The sequence below is a fragment of the Bufo bufo genome, chromosome 6, assembly GCF_905171765.1.
Source record: "Bufo bufo chromosome 6, aBufBuf1.1, whole genome shotgun sequence".
NCBI classification, from domain to species: Eukaryota; Metazoa; Chordata; class Amphibia; order Anura; family Bufonidae; genus Bufo; species Bufo bufo.
The window spans coordinates 590,174-615,901 of record NC_053394.1 but is presented as its reverse complement, the minus strand read 5'-3'; the positions used below and the strand labels follow the sequence as shown (position 1 = coordinate 615,901).

The 25,728-nt window shown below is 50.9% G+C and overlaps 1 protein-coding gene and 1 long non-coding RNA gene across 3 annotated transcripts; both read right to left on the bottom strand.

Annotated features, from left to right (window-relative positions):
* Positions 1 to 3,921: 3,921 nt before the first annotated feature.
* On the bottom strand, positions 3,922 to 25,580 carry TIAL1 (TIA1 cytotoxic granule associated RNA binding protein like 1). Of its 2 annotated transcripts, none has more exons than XM_040434857.1 (12): positions 25,375 to 25,580; positions 14,316 to 14,412; positions 13,227 to 13,376; positions 13,010 to 13,064; positions 12,531 to 12,618; positions 11,217 to 11,292; positions 11,039 to 11,147; positions 10,853 to 10,966; positions 5,215 to 5,299; positions 5,004 to 5,127; positions 4,687 to 4,826; positions 3,922 to 4,610 (listed from the first exon to the last, which is right to left on the bottom strand). In XM_040434857.1, the coding sequence occupies exons 1-12, from the start codon at positions 25,401 to 25,403 to the stop codon at positions 4,490 to 4,492; spliced, it is 1,188 nt and encodes a 395-aa protein (XP_040290791.1). In that variant the 5' UTR covers positions 25,404 to 25,580; the 3' UTR covers positions 3,922 to 4,489. The 2 variants fall into 2 exon arrangements, with proteins under 2 accessions (XP_040290791.1, XP_040290792.1); XM_040434858.1 differs by having other exon boundaries at positions 10,853 to 10,948.
* Positions 24,424 to 25,367, bottom strand: LOC121003205. Its single transcript, XR_005779440.1, has 3 exons — positions 25,214 to 25,367; positions 24,607 to 24,781; positions 24,424 to 24,513 (listed from the first exon to the last, which is right to left on the bottom strand). It is a non-coding gene; the product is annotated as an uncharacterized LOC121003205 (long non-coding RNA).
* Positions 25,581 to 25,728: the final 148 nt, after the last annotated feature.

The following is a 25,728-nucleotide window of genomic DNA, read 5'->3' as shown; positions in this document are numbered from 1 at the left end:
GCTTCTCCCTGGGCGTTCCTTCTCCCTGCTGTAGTGCTGTCCAATCGCAGCGCAGAGCGTCACAGCCAGGGAGAAGGAACGCCCCGGAGAGAAGCTGATGTCTCCTCCCCATTGCTTCGATAGTAATTAGCATACGGAGCAGGAGACGGTAATGGGGGCACAGCGGGCGAATGGAGTGGCGGCCAGGAATAATAGTAAGTGCAAGGAGATCCCTGGGCGCCGCTCTATGTAGCCTGCTAACTTAAAGTCCGGACCCATAAAAGGTCCACTTTAACTTTAAATACAGAGGCAGGTGCCGGCAGCAGAACCACATACCTGGCACCCTGCCTCTGACAAGGAGCTGCAATCAGCGGCACCTGAGGGGTTAACTGCCGCTGATCTGCTGCCGGTACCCGCCTCCTGTATTAAAGGTTAATTATCATTAGTGGCGCAGTGAGTCGTCGTCACCCCCCCCCCCCCCAACTTCTGATCGGAGCCCCAGCAGTGTAATCCTGGGGCTCCGATCGGTTACCATGGCAGCCAGGACGCTACTGAAGCCCTCCATAGTCAGCTGAGTGTGAGGTCCTAGTCACCATCAGAGCTCTATCAGGTTGAATAGGACAAGGGATGAACAGATCCCAGGTTCTAGCCCCTAAGGGGGGAAATAGTTATTAACAGTAAAAATAAAAAAAAACACCAAAATATTATAAATATATATATATATATATATATATCACCCCCTTTCCCAATTTTACATATAAAATATATAAACAATAAATAAAACATATCACCACGTCCGAAAAGTCCAAACTATTAAAATATATTTAAAAAAATAAAATAAAAATCTATGCGGTGAACGCTGGAACAGAAAAAAATAAATAAACACTGTGCAATTGGCCATTTTTTTAAATGTAGAATTGCACGTGGCTTTTTTGGTTTTATTTTTTTCACGTGGTTGAGTATCACAATACTTTATGGTATCGAAATCGAATCAAAAATTTGGTATCGCAACATATAGCCCACCTGGGTAGAGCCAACCTTTTTGATATCTAGTGTCGCCTCCTAGTGGTAGCTGGGCATATACCCATGGTGCTGTGTCCCGCAATGATATTAACGAGAAAAAAAGGTTATCGGAGCATGCGCAGAACCGCCATATTGGTGAACCCCGACTTCCTGTGATTGGAATAAGGGGCAGCAGACACCACAGCGCTCAAATAACGAGTTGTCTTTTGGATGCCTTGTTTTCTGCATTTCCCTCTTTTAATCGGACTTCGATCTATCGGTCTAACAACCTAGCGGCAATGTGTTCTGCGAATGTACTTACTGGGAAGAGTATACGTATGGATACACTGCTCTCTGCCGCTCCACTTATAACCTGCCAGCCTATAGGACGATGATTATTACCCATCACCTCAATATCTTGTCAATAACAGTTTACAGTTTCTTTTATATGTACATTATTAACCCTTCATGCATTTGGAGGTACAGTCACAATCTGCTTACCGGGGCTGTGACACTATAAAGTCTCCCCGAGACTTCGAAGAAGCTGGTAAGGATCAGAGCTTCAAAGTAATAAAGTGCCGGTGTCAGGCTGTGATCTCCATGCTGGAGATCGCCATGACCCCCACTGTGCCACCAGTGCCCCTGATGATTTTACTTTTCCACAAATGCCCCCTGCAGCTTCTTCTGTGCCAGCTGTGATGGCAGTGGCTCTGGAACAGAGCCGCCGCCATCAGCAGAGTGCCAGCAGCTAATGCTGGGCTGCAGGGTCAGCGCTGCTGTGGTGGGGAATGGTGGAGGCTGCAGGGTCAGCGCTGCGGTGGTGGAGGCTACATACATCCAGAGATTTACCACTCACTCCCTCCCACTGGATGATTCGGTCAGACTGAAGCAGGGCACTGGTGGAGGCTGCAGGGTCAGCGCTGCGGTGGAGGAGGCCGCATATATCCAGAGATTTACCACTCACTCCCACCTGTGACACTGGCTGATTCGGTCAGACTGAAGCAGGACGCTGGTGGAGGCTGCAGGGTCAGCGCTGCGGTGGTGGAGGCCGCATATATCCAGAGATTTACCACTCACTTCCACCTGTGACACTGGCTGATTCGGTCAGACTGAAGCAGGGCACTGGTGGAGGCTGCAGGGTCAGCGCTGCGGTGGTGGAGGCCGCATATATGCAGAGATTTACCACTCACTCCCACCTGTGACACTGGCTGATTCGGTCAGACTGAAGGAGGGCGCTGGTGGAGGCTGCAGGGTCAGCGCTGCGGTGGAGGAGGCCGCATATATCCAGAGATTTACCAGTCACTCCCACCTGTGACACTGGCTGATTCGGTCAGACTGAAGGAGGGCGCTGGTGGAGGCTGCAGGGTCAGCGCTGCGGTGGAGGAGGCCGCATATATCCAGAGATTTACCAGTCACTCCCACCTGTGACACTGGCTGATTCGGTCAGACTGAAGCAGGACGCTGGTGGAGGCTGCAGGGTCAGCGCTGCGGTGGAGGAGGCCGCATATATCCAGAGATTTACCACTCACTTCCACCTGTGACACTGGCTGATTCGGTCAGACTGAAGCAGGGCACTGGTGGAGGCTGCAGGGTCAGCGCTGCGGTGGTGGAGGCCGCATATATCCAGAGATTTACCACTCACTCCCACCTGTGACACTGGCTGATTCGGTCAGACTGAAGCAGGACGCTGGTGGAGGCTGCAGGGTCAGCGCTGCGGTGGAGGAGGCCACATATATGCAGAGATTTACCACTCACTCCCACCTGTGACACTGGCTGATTCGGTCAGACTGAAGCAGGACGCTGGTGGAGGCTGCAGGGTCAGCGCTGCGGTGGAGGAGGCCGCATATATCCAGAGATTTACCACTCACTCCCACCTGTGACACTGGCTGATTTGGTCAGACTGAAGCAGGACGCTGGTGGAGGCTGCAGGGTCAGCGCTGCGGTGGAGGAGGTCGCATATATCCAGAGATTTACCACTCACTCCCACCTGTGACACTGGCTGATTCGGTCAGCATTAGCAGGGCGCCAGGTCAGTGCTCAGTGAAGATGGCGGCCTCCAAATCCAGAGATTTACCACTCACTCCCACCTGTGACACTGGCTGATTTGGTCAGACTGAAGGAGGGCGCTGGTGGAGGCTGCAGGGTCAGCGCTGCGGTGGAGGAGGTCGCATATATCCAGAGATTTACCACTCACTTCCACCTGTGACACTGGCTGATTCGGTCAGACTGAAGCAGGACGCTGGTGGAGGCTGCAGGGTCAGCGCTGCGGTGGAGGAGGCCGCATATATCCAGAGATTTACCACTCACTTCCACCTGTGACACTGGCTGATTCGGTCAGACTGAAGCAGGACGCTGGTGGAGGCTGCAGGGTCAGCGCTGCGGTGGAGGAGGCCGCATATATCCAGAGATTTACCACTCACTTCCACCTGTGACACTGGCTGATTCGGTCAGACTGAAGCAGGACGCTGGTGGAGGCTGCAGGGTCAGCGCTGCGGTGGAGGAGGCCACATATATCCAGAGATTTACCACTCACTCCCACCTGTGACACTGGCTGATTCGGTCAGACTGAAGCAGGACGCTGGTGGAGGCTGCAGGGTCAGCGCTGCGGTGGAGGAGGCCGCATATATCCAGAGATTTACCACTCACTTCCACCTGTGACACTGGCTGATTCGGTCAGACTGAAGCAGGGCGCCGGGTCAGTGCTCAGTGAAGATGGCGGCCTCCAAATCCAGAGATTTACCAGTCCCTCCCACCTTCGAGACTGGGCGCCATAGTTTGGTTCCATAATTAAAAATTTATTGGCAAATCATAAGTGGGTAAAAAAAAAAAAAATCCTCAAATAAAACTTGGTTGTGTTTGTCGGTTATGACAGTATCGCTGGAGTCATAACGTGGAATCACACGGATCAGACGTCATTAAAAAGGTAAAACATGAACAAAATGGGGCAAATTCCTCTAATTAACCCCAAAACTCACCTTCAAATAAACAAAGCATTTACATAATGTGGGGGGAGGGGGGGCACAGAAATACCTGGAATTAAGGCTTCTCCTGGGAAAGCGGAGGACAAGTGGCGGCTGTAGAGCGGCATGCGGGGGACATCTATATACACAGGAAGGACACTGGACGTGGACAGGGCTGCCTGATAGACACACATTGCTACAGGGGCCTCCTGACCAGACCATCCCAGGTCCTCCGTGACCCCAGCACCCCACGGGCAGGTGAAATAACGGGAACGCTGCCTGCACGCCTCCACCCAGATCTCTGAAATGGCTTTTATTGTGGACAGAAGGAAAATGGAACTGGAGACCAGTCCTTCACCGGGAAAAGGGCTTCTTAAAAAGCAAAAAACTATAAAGACGAGTCCTTTACATCTGAGCTGCTGGCGGCTCCACAACAGTCCGAGCTCGAAATAAATACGGTTTTACAGATTCCCCCTCTTCATCGGGCCCCAGCTTGTACCCTCCGGGTAAGGAGCCGCTGTGGATTATAGACGTTTGGAAAAGTTCTCTCACTGTGTTTGGTAACTGGTCATACTGTACCCCGGGGGGTTCTGTATTACTGGCGGCCCCTGTGCTGCAGGCGGGGGTTGGGCACTGAAGCCTCCCATCCATGTCGCGGACTGCGACTGTCTGCAATACAAGAATTGGGAATGAGGACAAACTCTTCTTCTGCACGATCACCCCCATCATGCACCACAGCACTTACTCCACTCCAAAGTTCTGCTGATTCCATGTCTGTCCGTACATGCCGTATGACGGTACTTGCCAGCCGTTGGTGACGTACTGCCCATACTGCTGAGGGCTGCCATACATGTGGCTCCACTGCCCCCACTGACTGTAGTCCACCTTGAAGAGATGGGACAAGTTACTATCAGCCGAGGGATGACCTCCATAGACACCTCAGCTGTAATAAAGGGACCACCCGACACCAGCACAGGACTCTGTGCAGACGCGGGCCAACCACAGTTATAGAGGACAGGAAGCTCTCAGACAGTACAAGGCCTGAGCGTCAGGGTCTCTTACTTGCTGGAAGTTTTTTGCCATGTCTGGTGTTTCTTTGCCCCAGTAACACTTCACCACGTGACCCTCTATGGTGGTTCCGTTCACAGACACAATGGCATGTGCGGCGCTGTCGTGGCTGGAAAACCTGAGGCAGAGACAAAGGGAGAAGAGTCACTGATAACAACTCCTTGTAGAAGCTGGCTGAAGCACGGAAGGGACCACGTCTACTCACCGAACAAAAGAATAGCCCTTCTCAGGAAAAACACGAATTTCCATGATCTGACCAAAGACCCCAAACGTCTGTCGCATCAGCTGATCTGTAAGACGTTCAAAATGATGAACTATTCCAAACCCGTATATCCCAGGCTGAAAGCAGATGGGGGCTGCTCCGTCTCTACACTATGGGGGGCAGAATAGCTGCAGGTGACCACATGCACGGAGAACCTGTAGCGGCAATCCTCAGACACACGCGCATCTATCTGACATTATCCTTTCACTGGGGTGTTTTATTTACTAGGAGCTAAAGTGGGCGGCCCCGCTCCACACTCCCGCCGCTGACGGCCCCGCTCCACACTCCCGCCGCTGACGGCCCCGCTCCACACTCCCGCCGCTGACGGCCCCGCTCCACACTCCCGCCGCTGACGGCCCCAGATGCTCTACACTCCCGCCGCTGACGGCCCCGCTCCACACTCCCGCCGCTGACGGCCCCGCTCCACACTCCCGCCGCTGACGGCCCCAGATGCTCTACAGATGGGGACAATTTCTGCCATTTGATCTGGGACTGCCCTTATATTACAGCCTTTGAGAAGATGTGGTCAAAAAGTCCCTTACGTCCTAACCAGCAGCACAATAAGGAGGTATGTCTGCCCCGAGTAGGACAGAAGCAAATCACTAACTTACTACAGACCCTGAGCAGATAGACAGACAGCCTGGGTGAATACCTTGTGTGGCGAAAATAACCTCGCCACTGGGTTTTGGAGGGGCCTGTTTGCCCGCCTCTTGCCTCAGAATTATGGCCCATATACTAACTTTGAAGGAGAAGACAGTCCGGTCGCACAGCTTAAATCTGTGGAACTGTTTTGGGCAGGAAAGCCATGCTTGTGGTCGGCCAAATGTGACTTCCATGGAATTCGGGAACCCCTGCTCGGATCTGGGTGATTTTTAGATATCTTGTTCACCCAGATCAGAGCTATCCATGGATGTATACATTATGGGGATATGAGGGGTTTTGAGGTGTTTTGGGAATAATGTGTGTTTTCAGCCCAATGTGTTTTGGTAATTGTATTTTGTTGATTGCGTCACAGACAATGCCATTGTGTTTGTTGAATAGGGTTAGTTTTGTGTTTAAACTGTACAGGATTGGCTGCCATGTCATGTCCTCAGTATGTCATGTGTATATAAGTCAATGCTTGTGTGTTCAATAAAGAGTTCCTGTTTTACATTCCCCATAGAGCCTCGTCTCATGTGTGGGGGATTGCTATACGCTGTATACTCCCCTGGCTATAACCCCTAGCTCTTGTAAGAGCTGTTCCTGTTCCTGGTTCCTGTGGTGGTATCTGTGTCGAGCGGAGTGCTTGGAGTCCTCGGGAGGCACTGGGAGCATCCATCAACGGAGGTACCAGGTCAGAGTGCCAGGAGATCCTTTACACCTTGCATTTCTGGATTTATTCTGGACTACCCGGATTGTTCTGGGCGTTGGAGAAGACACTGCATTAACCCGCTATGGTTTCCTCCCCTCTGGGCAGCCTGATTAACCCTCTCATGGGACTTTACACATGTTGGGCTGGGATCTCCCTTTGTCTTCAGCGTTTCTCAGGTAAGTATTTCTGAGCAGATTAATGTCTGGATGGTTGGAGAGGGATCTCTTCCTTTAGTTGGGCGGGGTACAGGGGAAGCGTTACTTCTCGGGCTCCTGTTCACACCGTCTAGTCTGAGCCTCCACTGCATCTATGCGAGCAGATCACACTTGGTTCTATCATTTTTTTCCCTTGCTTCGTATACATTTTTATTTATTGTATTGTCTTCAGCAGTTCCTGGTGACAGAGGAAGTTAAGCTCCTTGTTACAAGGATTCTGATATAGGTCTTGTCTGATGAATTAATAAGGTGTCACAATGTGGCCCTTGTGTCCCTGCTGTGAACCGTCTCTGCATTACCAGATTTGAAGATCCAGGTGACAGGAGCCAGTCTTTTTTCTTTTAGGGGGTCACAAGCCCGGTCCATGTGCCATTCTGATGAAGAATTTAGAATAAACCGAGGAGCAGAAGAATAAAGAGGAAAGAAACAGAAAAATTGTTCATGTCCATCTGGTTGGAGGAGCAGGATTGTGACCAGGGGAAAGTTCATGTCTCCGCCTAGGACCTTAAAAGTGGCTGAAGCTTTGAAAAAAAAATAAAAAAAATATCTATGGACAGCAGAATGGAAACCTCCTGGAAATGATGCTAACCAATATCGTCCAGATTCTCTATCAACAGCGTCTCAGTCCTAAACAGGTCTAGCTCTGCCTAACGCGGGAAGCCAAGCAGCGTGGGGCTGTTTTGTGGTCCGCATGGGGACCTACACCTCTAATAAGCAGGTGCTCTACTTGAGATATTGCCTTGTAGTTCTGAAAGGCCAGAAAGTCACCTGCTCAATGTTCTTCTGTGGAAGTGTATAATTCATCAGATGTTTCTTCGGCATAAAATGAATCATCTATTGAGGGTAATGTGTACGCCCTCATTGCAGTCAACGTACATCGCTTCAGGCCTTAACTTAAAGGGTCCTCCTCCTAAAGTGAATACATCTATAGCCAGATTATCCTGGCACTCTATTGTGCCTGCTGGGAAGGGGCTACGAGTGACGCCTGCCTGTGGGTCACTGGTCCGAGCTGAGAGAACCCTACGCTCAGAGCGAAACTGCTTATATCATCATCTCCAAAGCCCTGAAGACTTGTATACCTCAGGTCTAGGGTTCCAGCTAGGATACGTTTACCGCGATTCTAGCTCCTGACAGATCTGTGGTCTAGATTACTAATAGTAAATTGCTCTCTGGCTTAGATCGGGGATAAGGCTTCTGGATAAACCTCTGTGGGTTTGAGTAAACTCTTTGGTTCAGCGCTGGATAAGATAATGGAGACCTTATCTGATATGAAATGAAGATCATTACAGCATTCCTTTAGGAGATAGATCCATCAGGGGTGGAACATCTCCTCTGAGGTTCCTGAAGTCAATACCAAGACGAGAGGATATAAAGCCCTGATACGGTCAGTCTGGAGGGCTGCAGATTTGTAGAATCTCAGTGGTGGTCCTACTCCTGAGTGAAGAGCAAGGCCTTAGGCTCCTGTCCCTGGTCTCAAGATTGCTCCCTCATTCTCCTTTCTGAAAGGCGTTATCCTGCAATTCACAGCATATCTGCTCAGGGTCTCCTCAGCTATTCGAGCCTTTATACGGTGCTGTCTGCTATAGCTGCCTCCTTAAGAACACAGAATTTCTGTGGCTCCACACCTGGATGATTGGCCATCTTCAGGCTACTGAACAGTTATTCCAACACTTGTGTTGGGGAAAGCATCTCAGCAGTTGAGGATTTTAGGCATCATGTAAGCAGTTGCAGAGGCAGCTTCTTGAGCCTCATGGCTCTTCTATATAGAGAAGAGATCCTGTGAAAATCAGATGGTAGATAGATCTCAGAGCCAAGTGCTCCATGTTCTAGCGGATCTGGATTCTGTTGGCTAGTAATGACTCAACTAGGTTGAGAATCTCATCTGGAGCGTCATACGATCAGTCTCACAGTCACTGGGAAGTCTCTCTTCTCAAACCTCAAAGAACTGAAAGCTATAGAAGATGCTAGCCGACTTGCCCCACAGACCCAGGGGGTAGCAGTCCGTGTAAAAGCGGACAATATTATAAGCAGGGTGGCACCAGAGCAGAGCCCCTACTTAGGTGGGAGGGATGCAAGCATGGACAGAACTGAACCCGACGCATACGTCTGCTGTACTAAATGGAAGCTCCCTCAACACTGATGTCAACTGACAGAGTCAAGGTCTACAAGTTCCAGGAGAATGGTCTCTGAATCCAGAAATCTTCAAGCAAATTGTCAAGATGTGGGAAATACCACAGGTTTAGTGCCAAGATGGAAACATTCCTTTAATAGGAGCACAACCCCTTGGATACCTGTGCATTCCATCTGTTTCAGGGATACCTAGGATATTGATGAAAATCAGGCTAGACCAGACCACCATACCATTTGGGCCAAAAAGGCCGAACTCATTCAGATGTGCCAAGGGTGCAACTGGAGACTCTCCTCCACTGCAGATCTCATGCGTCTAGGGCACTGAACTCTCCCTGGACCTGGAAAGACTCAACATAGAGGCCTCTTGGACAAAGTCACGTGGACCTCGTCACAGCCAGGTCTCAATCCACTTAAAACACAAGGATCAAATGAATTTATTCAGCTTAAATTCTATGCAAGGAAACCACAGATTATCAGCCTCTTAGGCTTCCTGTGGAAAGGGTTTGGAAACTGCCTCATTGCATAAAATGGCCAAATTTTGGCCATGTCCATTTATAAACTTTCAAGTCTATCTTTGTCACAAGAGTCCTTGATGAATTTATCCACAAATCAGCAGTGAGCCAGGTAAAACGTGATTCCGAATATTTAGACCATTCCGGCCAAATGCCTTAGAATGTAATTTCCGGAAGGAGAAAGAGCTTAAGTGCTGCCACACATACCCTGGGTAGATGGTTGGTGGCTTCCTTTAGTCAGAACTCTGTTATAGCCCCTTTTAGAGCAGTGTCCATCTCCTGGGCTGGTGAAGTCTGATCCTGGTAGATGAAGGTTTTACGTGTAGCTCGCACTGTATGTTAAATTACGGTTTTCAGAGGAGACTGCTCTGTGGTGGTCTATTTGAGTTGCACCACACAGGAGGACTATCGTTAAGGGGATACTGCTGGTTAATTCCCCATTACTGTGCTGCTGGTTTGGACGTATAGGAAGCATTGATTTCTACCTTTAATCTGTGCTTCCCTCGCTAAGTAGGATACTTCTTTATAATAAAGACATATAGGAGGTGCTCAGTACCCTTATATCGGCTCCGGGGTCTCTAATAATTAGAGGTTCTATCTGTCCTACTATTACACAGGGGCAGAAATACCCCCATCACTGTGCTGCTGTTAGGACTAAGGGAAAACAGATTAACGTTAGAAATCAACAATTCTGAGATTCTAATGCTCCCTCTCCATAGTCATCCCTCCGTTCTGGAGGATATATCCACATCCTACCGATCTTGCTCTTAGGTGGATGGTGATAGTATTCCCTCACTCAGTGGAAAGCCCTAGTGACATATGAAAATACAGTTAATAAAACTAGGGACCGCCAACATCTGGGGGCAATGGTGTTCTTCTGACTCCCCACATACTTGATCATCAGCCATACATTCCAGGACACCCAACCACAGTCCTATTTCATTGCTCTATGTTCTGAGATATTACATATGTACTAACCAGTGTCACGATTATTGTCACACCAGTTGGGTATATAGCGAAGCAGGACCGGCACTCACTTTCTTGACGACATGAAGGCATAATAGCATCATCAGGGACTAGTTTGGGCTCAAGCCTGAGCCAAACTGCAAGCGAGTGCCAGTCCTTCTTCGCTATACTCTAGTGGGACGCGTGCACCACATGAAAACCGCAGTGCCGACCCATCTTCTTCAATACCAGTTGGGTATGTGATACTGGAAGTACTTTTTTATTGCATTAGTTCAATACAAGTTTTAAAAAATAGAAAGAAGGTTAATGTACAAGTTATGGACATTTGTGCAGCCCTAGGAGACAGGGTAGCAGCAGAAGAAAATACAGCATAGCACCCAAGTGATGGGCACGGAGAGGGGACCCACCTGTTAAACCAGAGCCGATGCCACCGCAGTACACAGTGCAGTTCTTTGGACTGGACTGATTGACGACATCTTCAAACCTCAACTGTTTAGAGTTATCTGATGCGAGAGGGGAACCTGCGCATTAATGGATGGTTTTACATCTACACTTAATAACCAAGCTCCAGGGCACAGAGCCGTGATACTCACTTTCCTGCGTGCTTTTCGGTGCGGGGGGTTTGCGCGTTGCCCAGTTAGTTCTAATTTGCCGACCACCCAACCACTGACCTCCCATGTGTACAATGGCGTTCTCTGCATCCTGCAAGAAGAGCATGGATGAGTCTGGAGCAGAAGCAGAGGGCAGAGCACAAGACAGACTTCCACTTACCAGCTTGTTATAGAAGGACACAAAGCCGTAGCCCTTGGATTTTCCGGTTGCCATGTCCTTCACAACCCTGGCATCACTGTGAGAAGAGAGCAGAGGCTGGTGAGACCAAGGAAGCAGCAGGAGCCAGCGGCGTCAATCATCAATACAGATCTAAAAGGAAGCACCCCGCTGCATTGTGTAGTCAGCCCTCCTGGCCTAGCACTGCTCCCTGCCCATTATATCTACAGCACACAGCTCTAGCATTAACATGGAAGAAACATGCAACCTAGCAGTTACACTACACATTGGAGTCCCCCTCAATAGGCTAAGCACGCAACACTCCTGGCCCACCATGCACTCACTAAAATCAACGGCTTCAGAATATATGAAATATCAAAATTGAAAAAGAGGAAAAAGTAGGAATTAAAAGGCATACATGGCCTGTTAACAGATCTCTTTATTTTTCTTGGTCAATTCTTTACCACCATTTTGGAGTTTGGGCAGCTGTAAATTTTGAAAAATTGACATTTTCAGAAAATTTAAGAAAGGAGAATAAAACTAAAGAACAACAACTTCAGCACACCAGTACAAAACAACAAAACTTACACAGAGATGTATTGTGTAATATCTGATAGACTGCATATATCAAGAGAGACGGAGATAAAATAAGAGGAAATAGAAAGGAGAATAAAAAAAATCTACAACTGAGTCCAGTGTGCACAGCTCCTTGCTGAAAGCCGTCAAGATTCTGTCCATCTACCAGCAATTCTGCAAAATAATCAGAATGCTATTCAGTTTAGAGGCGACTGGGAGTGAGGAAAGACTTACACCCGGCAGACATGTCACAGCGGCTCATGGGGAGCGTGCCCTGCCCCCACCACTGCTTCAGACACGCTGTCTCTGCGCAGAGCACTGGTGTGTGGCATCACATGGAGCACCATGGCGTCCATGACCAGAGAAGCGGGCCTGCTGCCACCAGTGATCCCCGGCACCACAGACAGCAAAGTCTGAGACTCCCCAATCTACATACAAGGTAATGGAGACACAAACAACCCCCAATACTTACTGAACCATGAGCAAGGCAACTGATGGCAGCACTAAATTATATGGGGAGAGAGCCAGAGCATAGCACCCAGCAGGAGCACCACATCCAGAATGGGGAGGCACTGCCAACACCCACAATGGGCACACAGGGTGTCACCTACCATTAGCTGAAACATTTTTTTGTGATCAAAGTTCACAATGCATCTTGGAAATATCCAAGGACACCGGGTGTGGAGCAGTGACAGACGGGAGCTAGAGCTCAGCCATGTTCCTGGGCGCCAAAATACTTACGATATTTTACCAAATGGAGCAAAAGCAGATTTTATGTCTTCTGTGGTGATTTCTGGGCTCAAGTCGCCAACAAACACATGAAAGTGATCTGTAAAGAAAGGGCGTCATGTTAGTCAGCGGGCCACACAGCTCCTTCAATAGCGTGTCCAGCACAACGTGGGGTCTACACCGGACTGAGTGCCTAATGCCATCCACATGTCCCAGTCTAGGAAATAAAGTGTGAGGGCGAGCAGAGAGGAGCAACGCTCCGGCGCCATAAAAAGTCACTTCCACCAGTGAGAAAGAGGTAAATGAGAGAGAATACCAAGAGAGGCAGCCTAAACAGCACAGGGAGGTGTAAATGCTATCGCCCAGGCTCTTAACCCCCTTTTCTGCTGGAGGGGCCTGCAACAAAAAGGGATTAATAGCAGCATCATACAATCAGATGAAAGGCAGGATTGTGCAGCACGCAGGCGGCACCACCAGGGGGCTCTACTTACTGGAAGTGTCCTTCTTCTGGCTGCTCGGAGTCGTTGCCCAATTGACCTTCACTTCCTGCAGGAAGAGGAGTATTACTAGTAAATGACAGAAGATGATGGGAGTAACCCACAAGAAACCTCTAGGAGAAAGCCCCATGTCACTGAAGAGCCCCCTCTCCGCAGGGGGCAGATACACACATCGCCAACCATAGGACAGTTAAAATTATTCTCTACTTACCTTCCCCAAAATCTTCCGGCCATTCATGGCGGCTAAGGCGGCTGCTGCATCTCTATGCTCAAAAAACTCCACAAAGCAGTAGGGATCATTGCTGGCGTTTGGCAGGATGGAGAATCCGACCGATGCAGCGACTCTGCGGCTTTCAGTCTGCTGTAGGTGGAGAATAGGGAGTGTTACTCCTTATACCATCATCCTACTGGTTGCATGAACCCGGACCCTTCCCGATTTGTGTCCGGCTACTTTTGCATCTGCATTTTGTCTGGATCCGGCAGGGATTACCAAAAACACTTCCGATCATACGACGGGCTGCATCCATTCTGAACAGATACGGTTGGATTACCTCTAAAATGACCAAGACGGCACTAAAACCATTGGGCTCAACGGGCTCCGGATCAGTTTTCTTTTGCGTCCGAGAAGACTGATCCGGCGCCATTGACTTACATTGTGTTTCATGCCGGATCGGTCTTGAGCAGTATCCCATGACACTTGCAGCATATTGCTGTCCAGTATGGCAGCACAACCAAAGGAACGGAAAGCATTCTGGTGACAAACTGAAGCTTTCCTGTGACAAATCTCAATACCGGAAAGGAAAGCGCAGATGTTAAAGTAGCCTTACTCCTGGAAGAGGCAGGTGGCCACAATCATACTGGGTTCAGTGGGACACTGAGGTTCTCCCTCCATGGAGGTAAATGACATTAGAGTCTTCATTACAGATCCTGACCACCTGAGCTCAGGCCTGATCTGCTGGTAGGGGACGCGCAGTACAATCTGTTCCTCATCGACCAGGACCTTTACATCGTCCTCAATATCCCATCCAGAAATCTACCAGCAGAAGTGCCTCATATCAGGCCCCTTACATCCAGCACTTCTCACATAAACCCTGGATTCCTCAACATGAACTCCCCGGCCCCCAGCTCTGCGCACGTTCACACCTCTTCACCCGTCTTCCATCCACTAGATCAAGCACTCATACTCCTTACGAAGACCAGATGTGGAAGGATGGCAGGGGTCAGAACATCTGATGGTCCATGACCCTTCAGCAGACAGGCCAGCCTGTAACCCGCTGCTGTATCTGGAAGGTACACCTACCTCAGTGATCATTTTGCAGCTTTTGCATGGTCCAATCTGACTGAACAACTGGAGGATGAGGACTTCGGTGACATCTCTGGAGAGGTTCCCCACATACCTGTGAATTGAACAGGAGAGTGTTAGCTCTGCTCAGTCAGCAGAAGAGGCCGGGGTGGGGTGTGCAGTCCTTTTCTTTAGGGATGTAGATTGTACCAGGTGTTGTCCTCTTAGGAGCCCCCTATGTAAACTGGGTGGCAGTACATGTGTGACAACTGCTCTATTCCCTGTCTATAGGAGAAGGCCAACCTCATTCGCCTGTCTTGAGGCTAGGGGATACGTTGGTTGTGGGAGAACCCCTTCAATGTTAATAAAGGAGCGCTCTCTGGAGGCTCCGTCATCATCTCGTCGCTATCGCTCTGTGAACGGCACATACATTCAATCAAGCAGCCTTTTCACCTGATCTCACGCGTGTAGACCTTATCTCCTCGGAGGACCGGCCTCCAGTCCAGGAGGTATGAAAACCACCATCAAGGCTGTGGAGCAACTATGACAAAGTTCCAAAAAATTGTGGCTATATATAGCAGGTTTGCTGCAACTTTAGGAAAACTGCAGAATCCCTGTGATAATGCCGAGGAGGGGGGGGGAACTACCTGTAGAGCAAAGCCCCAAATCTGCCACCAACAAGGGAAGCAGATCCATCCAGGCCCAGAGAGGACGAGCTGTATGTCTGCCTGAACGGATTTATACGAATGTGAGGAGGCGCTCATGTCTTATATATAAAAAAAAAAAAAAAACACTTCTTCACAAATTGCAATCTCTCTCCCTGCGCAGCTCCCTTCAGTGCACCTCCTCTCCGGCTATCTCCCACCGCTCGGCCTATACTGGGCTCATCCTAATATCAGGCAGGTAATGGATTTCACACCGGCCTCCTCAGGTCTAACCCTTCAGTGCACCTCCTCTCCTGCTATCTCCCAGTGCTCGGACTATACTGGGCTCATCCTAATATCAGGCAGGTAATTGGATTCCACAGCGGCCTGCTCAGGTCTAACCCTTCAGTGCACCTCCTCTCCTGCTATCTCCCACCGCTCGGACTATACTGGGCTCATTCTAATATCAGGCAGGTAATTGGATTCCACAGCGGCCTGCTCAGGTCTAACCCTTCAATGCACCTCCTCTCCTGCTATCTCCCACCGCTCGGCCTATACTGGGCTCATCCTAATATCAGCCAGGTAATGGATTCCACAGCGGCCTCCTCAGATCTAACCCTTCAGTGCACCTCCTCTCCTGCTATCTCCCACCGCTCGGCCTATACTGGGCTCATCCTAATATCAGCCAGGTAATGGATTCCACAGCGGCCTCCTCAGGTCTAACCCTTCAGTGCACCTCCTCTCCTGCTATCTCCCACCGCTCGGACTATACTGGGCTCATCCTAATATCAGCCAGGTAATGGATTCCACAGCGGCCTCCTCAGGTCTAACCCTTCAGTGCACCTCCTCTCCTGCTATCTCCCAGTGCTCGGACTATACTGGGCTCATCCTAATATCAGCCAGGTAATGGATTCCACAGCGGCCTCCTCAGGTCTAACCCTTCAGTGCACCTCCTCTCCTGCTATCTCCCACCGCTCGGACTATACTGGGCTCATCCTAATATCAGCCAGGTAATGGATTCCACAGCGGCCTCCTCAGGTCTAACCCTTCAGTGCACCTCCTCTCCTGCTATCACTCAGTGCTCGGCCTATACTGGGCTCATCCTAATATCAGCCAGGTAATGGATTCCACAGCGGCCTGCTCAGATCCAACCCTTCAGTGCACCTCCTCTCCTGCTATCTCCCAGTGCTCGGCCTATACTGGGCTCATTCTAATATCAGGCAGGTAATGGATTCCACAGCGGCCTGCTCAGATCCAACCCTTCAGTGCACCTCCTCTCCTGCTATCTCCCACCGCTCGGACTATACTGGGCTCATCCTAATATCAGCCAGGTAAAGGATTCCACACCGGCCTCCTCAGGTCTAACCCTTCAGTGCACCTCCTCGCCTGCTATCTCCCACCGCTCGGACTATACTGGGCTCATCCTAATATCAGCCAGGTAATGGATTCCACAGCGGCCTGCTCAGATCTAACCCTTCAGTGCACCTCCTCTCCTGCAATCACCCACCGCTCGGCCTATACTGGGCTCATCCCAATATCAGCCAGGTAATGGATTCCACAGCGGCCTCCTCAGATCTAACCCTTCAGTGCACCTCCTCTCCTGCTATCTCCCAGTGCTCGGCCTATACTGGGCTCATCCTAATATCAGGCAGGTAATGGATTCCACAGCGGCCTGCTCAGATCTAACCCTTCAGTGCACCTCCTCTCCTGCAATCACCCACCGCTCGGCCTATACTGGGCTCATCCTAATATCAGGCAGGTAATGGATTCCACAGCACCCTCCTCAGGTCTAACCCTTCAGTGCACCTCCTCTCCTGCTATCTCCCACCGCTCGGACTATACTGGGCTCATTCTAATATCAGGCAGGTAATGGATTCCACAGCGGCCTGCTCAGATCCAACCCTTCAGTGCACCTCCTCTCCTGCTATCACTCAGTGCTCGGCCTATACTGGGCTCATCCTAATATCAGCCAGGTAATGGATTCCACAGCGGCCTGCTCAGATCCAACCCTTCAGTGCACCTCCTCTCCTGCTATCTCCCACCGCTCGGACTATACTGGGCTCATCCTAATATCAGCCAGGTAAAGGATTCCACACCGGCCTCCTCAGGTCTAACCCTTCAGTGCACCTCCTCTCCTGCTATCTCCCACCGCTCGGACTATACTGGGCTCATCCTAATATCAGCCTCCTAATATCAGCCAGGTAATGGATTCCACAGCGGCCTGCTCAGATCTAACCCTTCAGTGCACCTCCTCTCCTGCTATCACCCACCGCTCGGACTATACTGGGATCATCCTAATATCAGCCAGGTAATTGATTCCACACCGGCCTCCTCAGGTCTAACCCTTCAGTGCACCTCCTCTCCTGCTATCACTCAGTGCTCGGCCTATACTGGGCTCATCCTAATATCAGCCAGGTAATGGATTCCACAGCGGCCTGCTCAGATCCAACCCTTCAGTGCACCTCCTCTCCTGCTATCTCCCACCGCTCGGACTATACTGGGCTCATCCTAATATCAGCCAGGTAATGGATTCCACAGCGGCCTGCTCAGGTCTAACCCTTCAGTGCACCTCCTCTCCTGCAATCACCCACCGCTCGGCCTATACTGGGCTCATCCCAATATCAGCCAGGTAATGGATTCCACAGCGGCCTCCTCAGATCTAACCCTTCAGTGCACCTCCTCTCCTGCTATCTCCCAGTGCTCGGCCTATACTGGGCTCATCCTAATATCAGGCAGGTAATGGATTCCACAGCGGCCTGCTCAGATCTAACCCTTCAGTGCACCTCCTCTCCTGCAATCACCCACCGCTCGGCCTATACTGGGCTCATCCTAATATCAGGCAGGTAATGGATTCCACAGCACCCTCCTCAGGTCTAACCCTTCAGTGCACCTCCTCTCCTGCTATCTCCCAGTGCTCGGCCTATACTGGGCTCATCCTAATATCAGCCAGGTAATGGATTCCACAGCGGCCTGCTCAGGTCTAACCCTTCAGTGCACCTCCTCTCCTGCTATCTCCCAGTGCTCAGACTATACTGGGCTCATCCTAATATCAGCCAGGTAATGGATTCCACAGCACCCTCCTCAGGTCTAACCCTTCAGTGCACCTCCTCTCCTGCTATCTCCCACCGCTCGGACTATACTGGGCTCATCCTAATATCAGCCAGGTAATGGATTCCACAGCGGCCTGCTCAGATCCAACCCTTCAGTGCACCTCCTCTCCTGCTATCTCCCAGTGCTCGGACTATACTGGGCTCATCCTAATATCAGGCAGGTAATGGATTCCACAGCGGCCTGCTCAGATCTAACCCTTCAGTGCACCTCCTCTCCTGCAATCACCCACCGCTCGGCCTATACTGGGCTCATCCTAATATCAGCCAGGTAATTGATTCCACACCGGCCTCCTCAGGTCTAACCCTTCAGGACCCGGACAGTTTTGGAAATTACATCTTTCATTTTTCCTGCCAAGGGTCATGGTTTATTTCTCTCTCTCACGTGACCGATGAATGCGTCGTCACTCGGCCTAGGAGAAGCAGTTGATCGGTGGGGGTCCCGGAGAGCTCATCAGTATAAAAATCTCTGAATACCCCTATAAAAATGATGACCACCTGCAGGTATTCGTCAGCGCCTCGTGTCACCATATTGTGAGGGCCTGTTTTTGGTAGAGTGTGCTGTAGCTTTTATTGGCTTCATTCGGGGGAACTTTTTAGTCTTTTTTTCTGGGGGCGACATCAAGCAGGATAATGAACATGAAATCAGAGGTCGCAATAACGCCTGTACAAGCGTCATTGACACCTGTTCAGGCCATTTTACTCCCTGGACAAAAGTATAAGGCTACCAATATGCCTTAGACTTTTCCCCTACATTCAGCAGAGCAGGGAACGGCACAGGCAGCGCAGTGATGCTGCCTGTCCCTGAAATGACCAATAGCAAAGCTCCATACAGTAAGGAGCTTTACTATTGGATGTTTTGGGCGGGCGCCAAAGCGATACAGCGTGCTGCTGCAGGAGAAGCCGGCGGGAGCTGAAAGGAGGAGTGGCCAGCTACCGGGAGTTGCTACAGTAAGGAGAGCGGATGAGCTGCAGAAGGACCCCGGGGAACATGGCGGCGGCGGACCTGAAGAGGACTCCTCAGAGGTGACTAACAGCCCCGGACATCAAGGTGACAGCACATGTACACATCACACACTGCAGTACATACATCACACACACACAGGCATCTAGTGTAGTGTATGTAGTGAATGCAGGCAGGCTATTATAGCCAACTGATAAAGTACAGGGTTAATTTTGCCACATTGGACTTATCACTAGGCTATAATTGCCTGATGGTGTGTAGTAATGGTCCCCTGCATACACCCCCTCCTCTTAGGCCCCGTTCACACCACTACTATTTATTTCTGTTCTGCTCCGTTAGATGAGCAGAGCAATAAAAATAACAGAAGTGCTGGATCGGGCACGTAAAGGTGGGTTTTTGTCATACGTTCAACATACACAAAAACCGTATACATTAACGGATGCCTCAGACGGATGGAACTCTGTGGCGATGGATGGCACAGTATGGCGTCTGTCTGAGGTGTCTGTAATGTGAGGGCGGCCTGACAGGGAAGAGGCTGAACAGCCGACTATAAAGGAGTCCGTTCAGAATCTGCAACAAACAGAGGCTTCAAACGCAGATGTGAACAAGCGCAGGTCACGTATTATGTATTTGTATTACTGCAGCTTTCGTACTCCTCCTCAGGTAAAAATGCTCTTCAAAAATGGCAAAAGGAGTATTTTTACTCTTCTGGAAAAAACGTAGTGCGACCTCTGCATGAAATAGAATTAACAGATTGAATAATTTACCCTGACGAAGCCCGCTGGTGAAACGCATTGGGCGAGTGAGGGACACTGGGTTGGCACTCACTGTTGGACTGTTCTGTACTTTTCGGCAGTGGGTCGGCGTTATTATGGGATGTTTGCCTGTCCTGATCTCTGTCGTGAGGACTCTCTCGGTTTGTAATATTAATAATGAAATAAAAGAGTTACGGTTTTCTAATAGCTGGACGGTGTATGGCTTTTCGGCACATGTACGATCATTTAGGAGCGGCAATTTAATAATTTTTCTTATTTTTAATGTGATAAATGGGAAAAGAACTTGGAATTGGTGGCTACACCAGAATATCTCAGAACACGTCAGTGCGCGCCCCACGACCTACCCAGGGTCGTGTAAACTAGGGGTGGGCGATATGGCCTAAAATCTATATTGCGATATAATTTTAAGCATGTGCGATGTGTAATGCTGGGGCTCCGATCGGTTACCATGGCAGCCAGGACGCTACTGAAGTCCTGGCTGCCATGGTATGTTAGTGAGCAGCATTATACTCACATGAGCCCCTTCTTCTCATAGGTCTGTGCGGCGCATTGCTAATGCTATAAGCATTAGCAATGCGCCGCACAGACAGAAGAAGGAGCGAGCGGCGGCCACGGCGCAGGTGAGTATAATGCTGCTCACTAACATACCATAGCAACCAGTAGCTTCCGGGCTGCCATGGTAACCGATCGGAGCCCCAGCATTACACTGCTGGGACTCCGATCGGAACTGCCCACTGCCACCAATGCAGAGACTGAAGAACATTCCCGGCACCTGACCTCTGACAGGACGCTGTGATCCGCGCGATTAACCCCTAACTGCGGGGTTAATTGCGGAGGATCGCAGCGTGCAGTCATAGGGGCCGGGATATGGCCGGCACATGAACGCTACATTGGTATTCAGGCATTCATTGGTGGCGCAGTGGTCACAGTCCCTCTGTTCTTATTAGTGGCCAGCGGCAGCCACGCACAGTGGGGAGGGAGGAACTTCCTCCTTCTCCACTGTGCCGGCTCAGGAGAACATGGTGAGCGCCGAGATAGCAATCATTCACCATCGCTCCGTGGTCATATTGCGGTCCGGCGATATGCACAAAATCCATATTGTGGCACAAATTTATATCGCATATAGCGCCCACCCCTAGTGTAAACTAAAAAATATTATATTTATATATATATATATATTATACATACATACTCACCTATAGAATTATTAGGAACACCATACTAATACGGTGTTGGACCCCCTTTTGCCTTCAGAACTGCCTTAATTCTACGTGGCATTGATTCCACAAGGTGCTGATTCTTTAGAAATGTTGGCCCATATTGATAGGAGAGCATCTTGCAGTTGATGGAGATTTGAGGGACGCACATCCAGGGCACGAAGCTCCCGTTCCACCACATCCCAAAGATGCTCTATTGGGCTGAGATCTGGTGACTGTGGGGCCATTTTAGTGCAGTGAACTCATTGTCATGTTCAAGAAACCAATGTGAAATGATTGGAGCTCTGTGACATGGTGCATTATCCTGCTGGAAGTAGCCATCAGAGGATGGAGACATGTTCTCATTCTGTTTACGCCAAATTCGGACTCTACCTTTTGAATGTCTCAACAGAAATCGAGACTCATCGGACCAGGCAACATTTTTCCAGTCTTCAACAGTCCAATTTTGGTGAGCTCGTGCAGATTGTAGCCTCTTTTTCCTATTTGTAGTGGAGATGAGTGGTACCCGGTGGGGTCTTCTGCTGTTGTAGCCCATCCGCCTCAAGGTTGTGCGTGTTGTGGCTTCACAAATGCTTTGCTGCAGACCTCGGTTGTAACAAGTGGTTATTTCAGCCAACGTTGCTCTTCTATCAGCTTGAATCAGTCGGCCCATTCTCCTCTGACCTCCAGCATCCACAAGGCATTGTCGCCCACAGGACGGCCGCATACTGGATGTTTTTCCCTTTTCACACCATTCTTTGTAAACCCTAGAAATGGTTGTGCGTGAAAATCCCAGTAACTGAGCAGATTGTAAAATACTCAGACCGGCCCGTCTGGCACCAACAACCATGCCACGCTCAAAATGGCTTAAATCACCTTTCTTTCCCATTCTGACATTCAGTTTGAAGTTCAGGAGATTGTCTTGACCAGGAGCACCCCCCTAAATGCATCGAAGCAACTGCCATGTGATTGGTTGACTAGAGAATTGCATTAATGAGAAATAGAACAGGTGTTCCTAATAATTCTTTAGGTGAGATATATATATCACACACACATACACACTGCTCAAAAAAAATAAAGGGAACACTTAAACAACACAATGTAACTCCAAGTCAATCGCACTTCTGTGAAATCAAACTGTCCACTTAGGAAGCAGCACTGAGTGACAATCAATTTCACATGCTGTTGTGCAAATGGGATAGACAACAGGTGGAAATTATAGGCAATTAGCAAGACACCCCCAATAAAGGAGTGGTTCTGCAGGTGGTGACCACAGATCACTTCTCAGTTCCTATGCTTCCTGGCTGATGTTTTGGTCACTTTTGAATGCTGGCGGTGCTTTCACTCTAGTGGTAGCATGAGACGGAGTCTACAACCCACACAAGTGGCTCAGGTAGTGCAGCTTATCCAGGATGGCACATCAATGCGAGCTGTGGCAAGAAGGTTTGCTATGTCTGTCAGCGTAGTGTCCAGAGCATGGAGGCGCTACCAGGAGACAGGCCAGTACATCAGGAGACGTGGAGGAGGCCAACACTGTGCAGGACGTTTGGCATTTGCCAGAGAACACCAAGATTGGCAAATTCTCCACTGGCGCCCTGTGCTCTTCATAGATGAAAGCAGGTTCACACTGAGCACATGTGACAGACGTGACAGAGTCTGGAGACGCCGTGGAGAACGTTCTGCTGCCTGCAACATCCTCCAGCATGACCGGTTTGGCATTGGGTCAGTAATGGTGTGGGGTGGCATTTCTTTGGAGGGCCGCACAGCCCTCCATGTGCTCGCCAGAGGTAGCCTGACTGCCATTAGGTACCGAGATGAGATCCTCAGACCCCTTGTGAGACCATATGCTGGTGCGGTTGGCCCTGGGTTCCTCCTAATGCAAGACAATGCTAGACCTCATGTGGCTGGAGTGTGTCAGCAGTTCCTGCAAGACGAAGGCATTGATGCTATGGACTGGCCCGCCCGTTCCCCAGACCTGAATCCAATTGAGCTCATCTGGGACATCATGTCTCGCTCTATCCACCAACGTCACGTTGCACCACAGACTGTCCAGGAGTTGGCAGATGCTTTAGTCCAGGTCTGGGAGGAGATCCCTCAGGAGACCGTCCGCCACCTCATCAGGAGCATGCACAGGCGTTGTAGGGAGGTCATACAGGCACGTGGAGGCCACACACACTACTGAGCCTCATTTTGACTTGTTTTAAAGGACATTACATCAAAGTTGGATCAGCCTGTAGTGTGTTTTTCCACTTTAATTTTGAGGGTGACTCCAAATCCAGACCTCCATGGGTTGAAAAATTTGATTTCCATTTTTTTTTTTTGTGTGATTTGGTTGTCAGCACATTCAACTATGTAAAGAACAAAGTATTTCAGAAGAATATACAGAACATAAGTGTAGAGGGTGGAAATAACCCTCCGTCCAACCTCACACCTATTGCCGTTTATTGCTCGGACACCCTCCGGGGTGGCCATATATCACCGGTAGTTCGAGTGCCCCCAATCCTATATGTATCTGTTTACGGATACATATATATTATAGATAATTGGGAAAAGTTTTTTTATTTTAATGTATTTTTCGTTTCTGCGTCTCCTTGGGGGCCTAAACCTGTGAACTGCTTCAGTATTGCAGTGAATAGGTGCAGTAACGAGGCCCCTACTGCCATGACAACAAACTGGCACCCAGTTATGTCAATGGGTGGGGGCAACCTGTGCCACCTGAGGGGTTAAACAGCCAGGCCCGTAATTCTCCCAAATCTCAGCCACAGCAGGGAGGCACAGGCTGTAAGCCACCTGACAGCCGAGCGCTCGGACACCCACCATGGGGGATCTGACAACCACTCTCGTAGGGAGATCTGACTACAACACTGACCAAGGTCAATTCAGGCTGAGCAAAAGCCTCACTGTGGAGGAGGGCCCTTCCGTGTGACGCGGTGGCGGTCACCTCACTGTGGAGGAGGGCCCTTCCGTGTGACGCGGTGGCGGTCACCTCACTGTGGAGGAGGGCCCTTCCGTGTGACGCGGTGGCGGTCACCTCACTGTGGAGGAGGGCCCTTCCGTGTGACGCGGTGGCGGTCACCTCACTGTGGAGGAGGGCCCTTCCGTGTGACGCGGTGGCGGTCACCTCACTGTGGAGGAGGGCCCTTCCGTGTGACGCGGTGGCGGTCACCTCACTGTGGAGGAGGGCCCTTCCGTGTGACGCGGTGGCGGTCACCTCACTGTGGAGGAGGGCCCTTCCGTGTGACGCGGGTGGCGGTCACCTCACTGTGGAGGAGGGCCCTTCCGTGTGACGCGGTGGCGGTCACCTCACTGTGGAGGAGGGCCCTTCCGTGTGACGCGGTGGCGGTCACCTCACTGTGGAGGACGGCAATTCCGTATGACGCGGTGGCGGTCACCTCACTGTGGAGGACGGCACTTCCGTATGACGCGGGTGGCGGTCACCTCACTGTGGAGGACGGCTCTTCCGTATGACGCGGGTGGCGGTCACCTCACTGTGGAGGACGCCTCTTCCGTATGACGCGGTGGCGGTCACCTCACTGTGGAGGACGGCTCTTCCGTATGACGCGTGGCGGTCACCTCACTGTGGAGGAGGGCCCTTCCGTATGACGCGTGGCGGTCACCTCACTGTGGACGACGGCTCTTCCGTATGACGCGGTGGCGGTCACCACACTGTGGACGACGGCTCTTCCGTATGACGCGGTGGCGGTCACCTCACTGTGGAGGACGGCTCTTCCGTATGACGCGGTGGCGGTCACCTCACTGTGGAGGACGGCTCTTACGTATGACGCGGTGGCGGTCACCTCACTGTGGAGGACGGCTCTTCCGTATGACGCGTGGCGGTCACCTCACTGTGGAGGACAGCTCTTCCGTATGACGCGTGGCGGTCACCTCACTGTGGAGGACGGCTCTTCCGTATGACGCGTGGCGGTCACCTCACTGTGGAGGACGGCTCTTCCGTATGACGCGTGGCGGTCACCGGACGGCTCTTCCGTATCACGCGGTGGCGGTCACCTCACTGTGGAGGACGGCCCTTCCGTATGACGCGGTGGCAGTCACCGGACGGCTCTTCCGTATGACGCGGTGGCGGTCACCTCTCTGTGGAGGACGGCTCTTCCGTATGACGCGGTGGCGGTCACCTCACTGTGGAGGACGGCCCATCCGTATGACACGGTGGCGGTCACCTCTCTGTGGAGGACGCGGTGGCGGTCACCGGACGGCTCGGTGGCGGTCACCTCACTACACATGGCGCTGACCACTGACTTTGGCGCAGCATGACAACGGCCATTATTGCGCATACTATATGACAACACATTGCAAAGCCCTGTACATAACAATGTGCTAGACATAAGGGGCCCCACTGACACAGGGGCCCGGCCAGCTGCCATATACTCACAGGGTCCGGGGCTGGCCGTCATCGTCCATGTCTCAGCTCCCGGCTACGTCCTCGGATAAACCTACAAGGAGCGGGGCGGCACTGACACGAGGCGTCACCGGAGCCGGGAAACAACCTCACAAACCTCCGTCCGGTTCTCAGTAAAATGGCGGCCACCACCAGCGAGAGGGATGCCGCTCACCACGCATGCGCTGCCCCTCCACCTGCGCGTCCACCATACGTCACCCCCTGAGCATGCGCGCTGATGTGGCTCAGTTCTACGTGTCACAGGAGAACTAGAGGCGGGAAACGCTCTCAGCGGCCTGAGGTGATGACGGGCGGCGGGCGCGGCACTGACAGCGTATTAACCCTTCT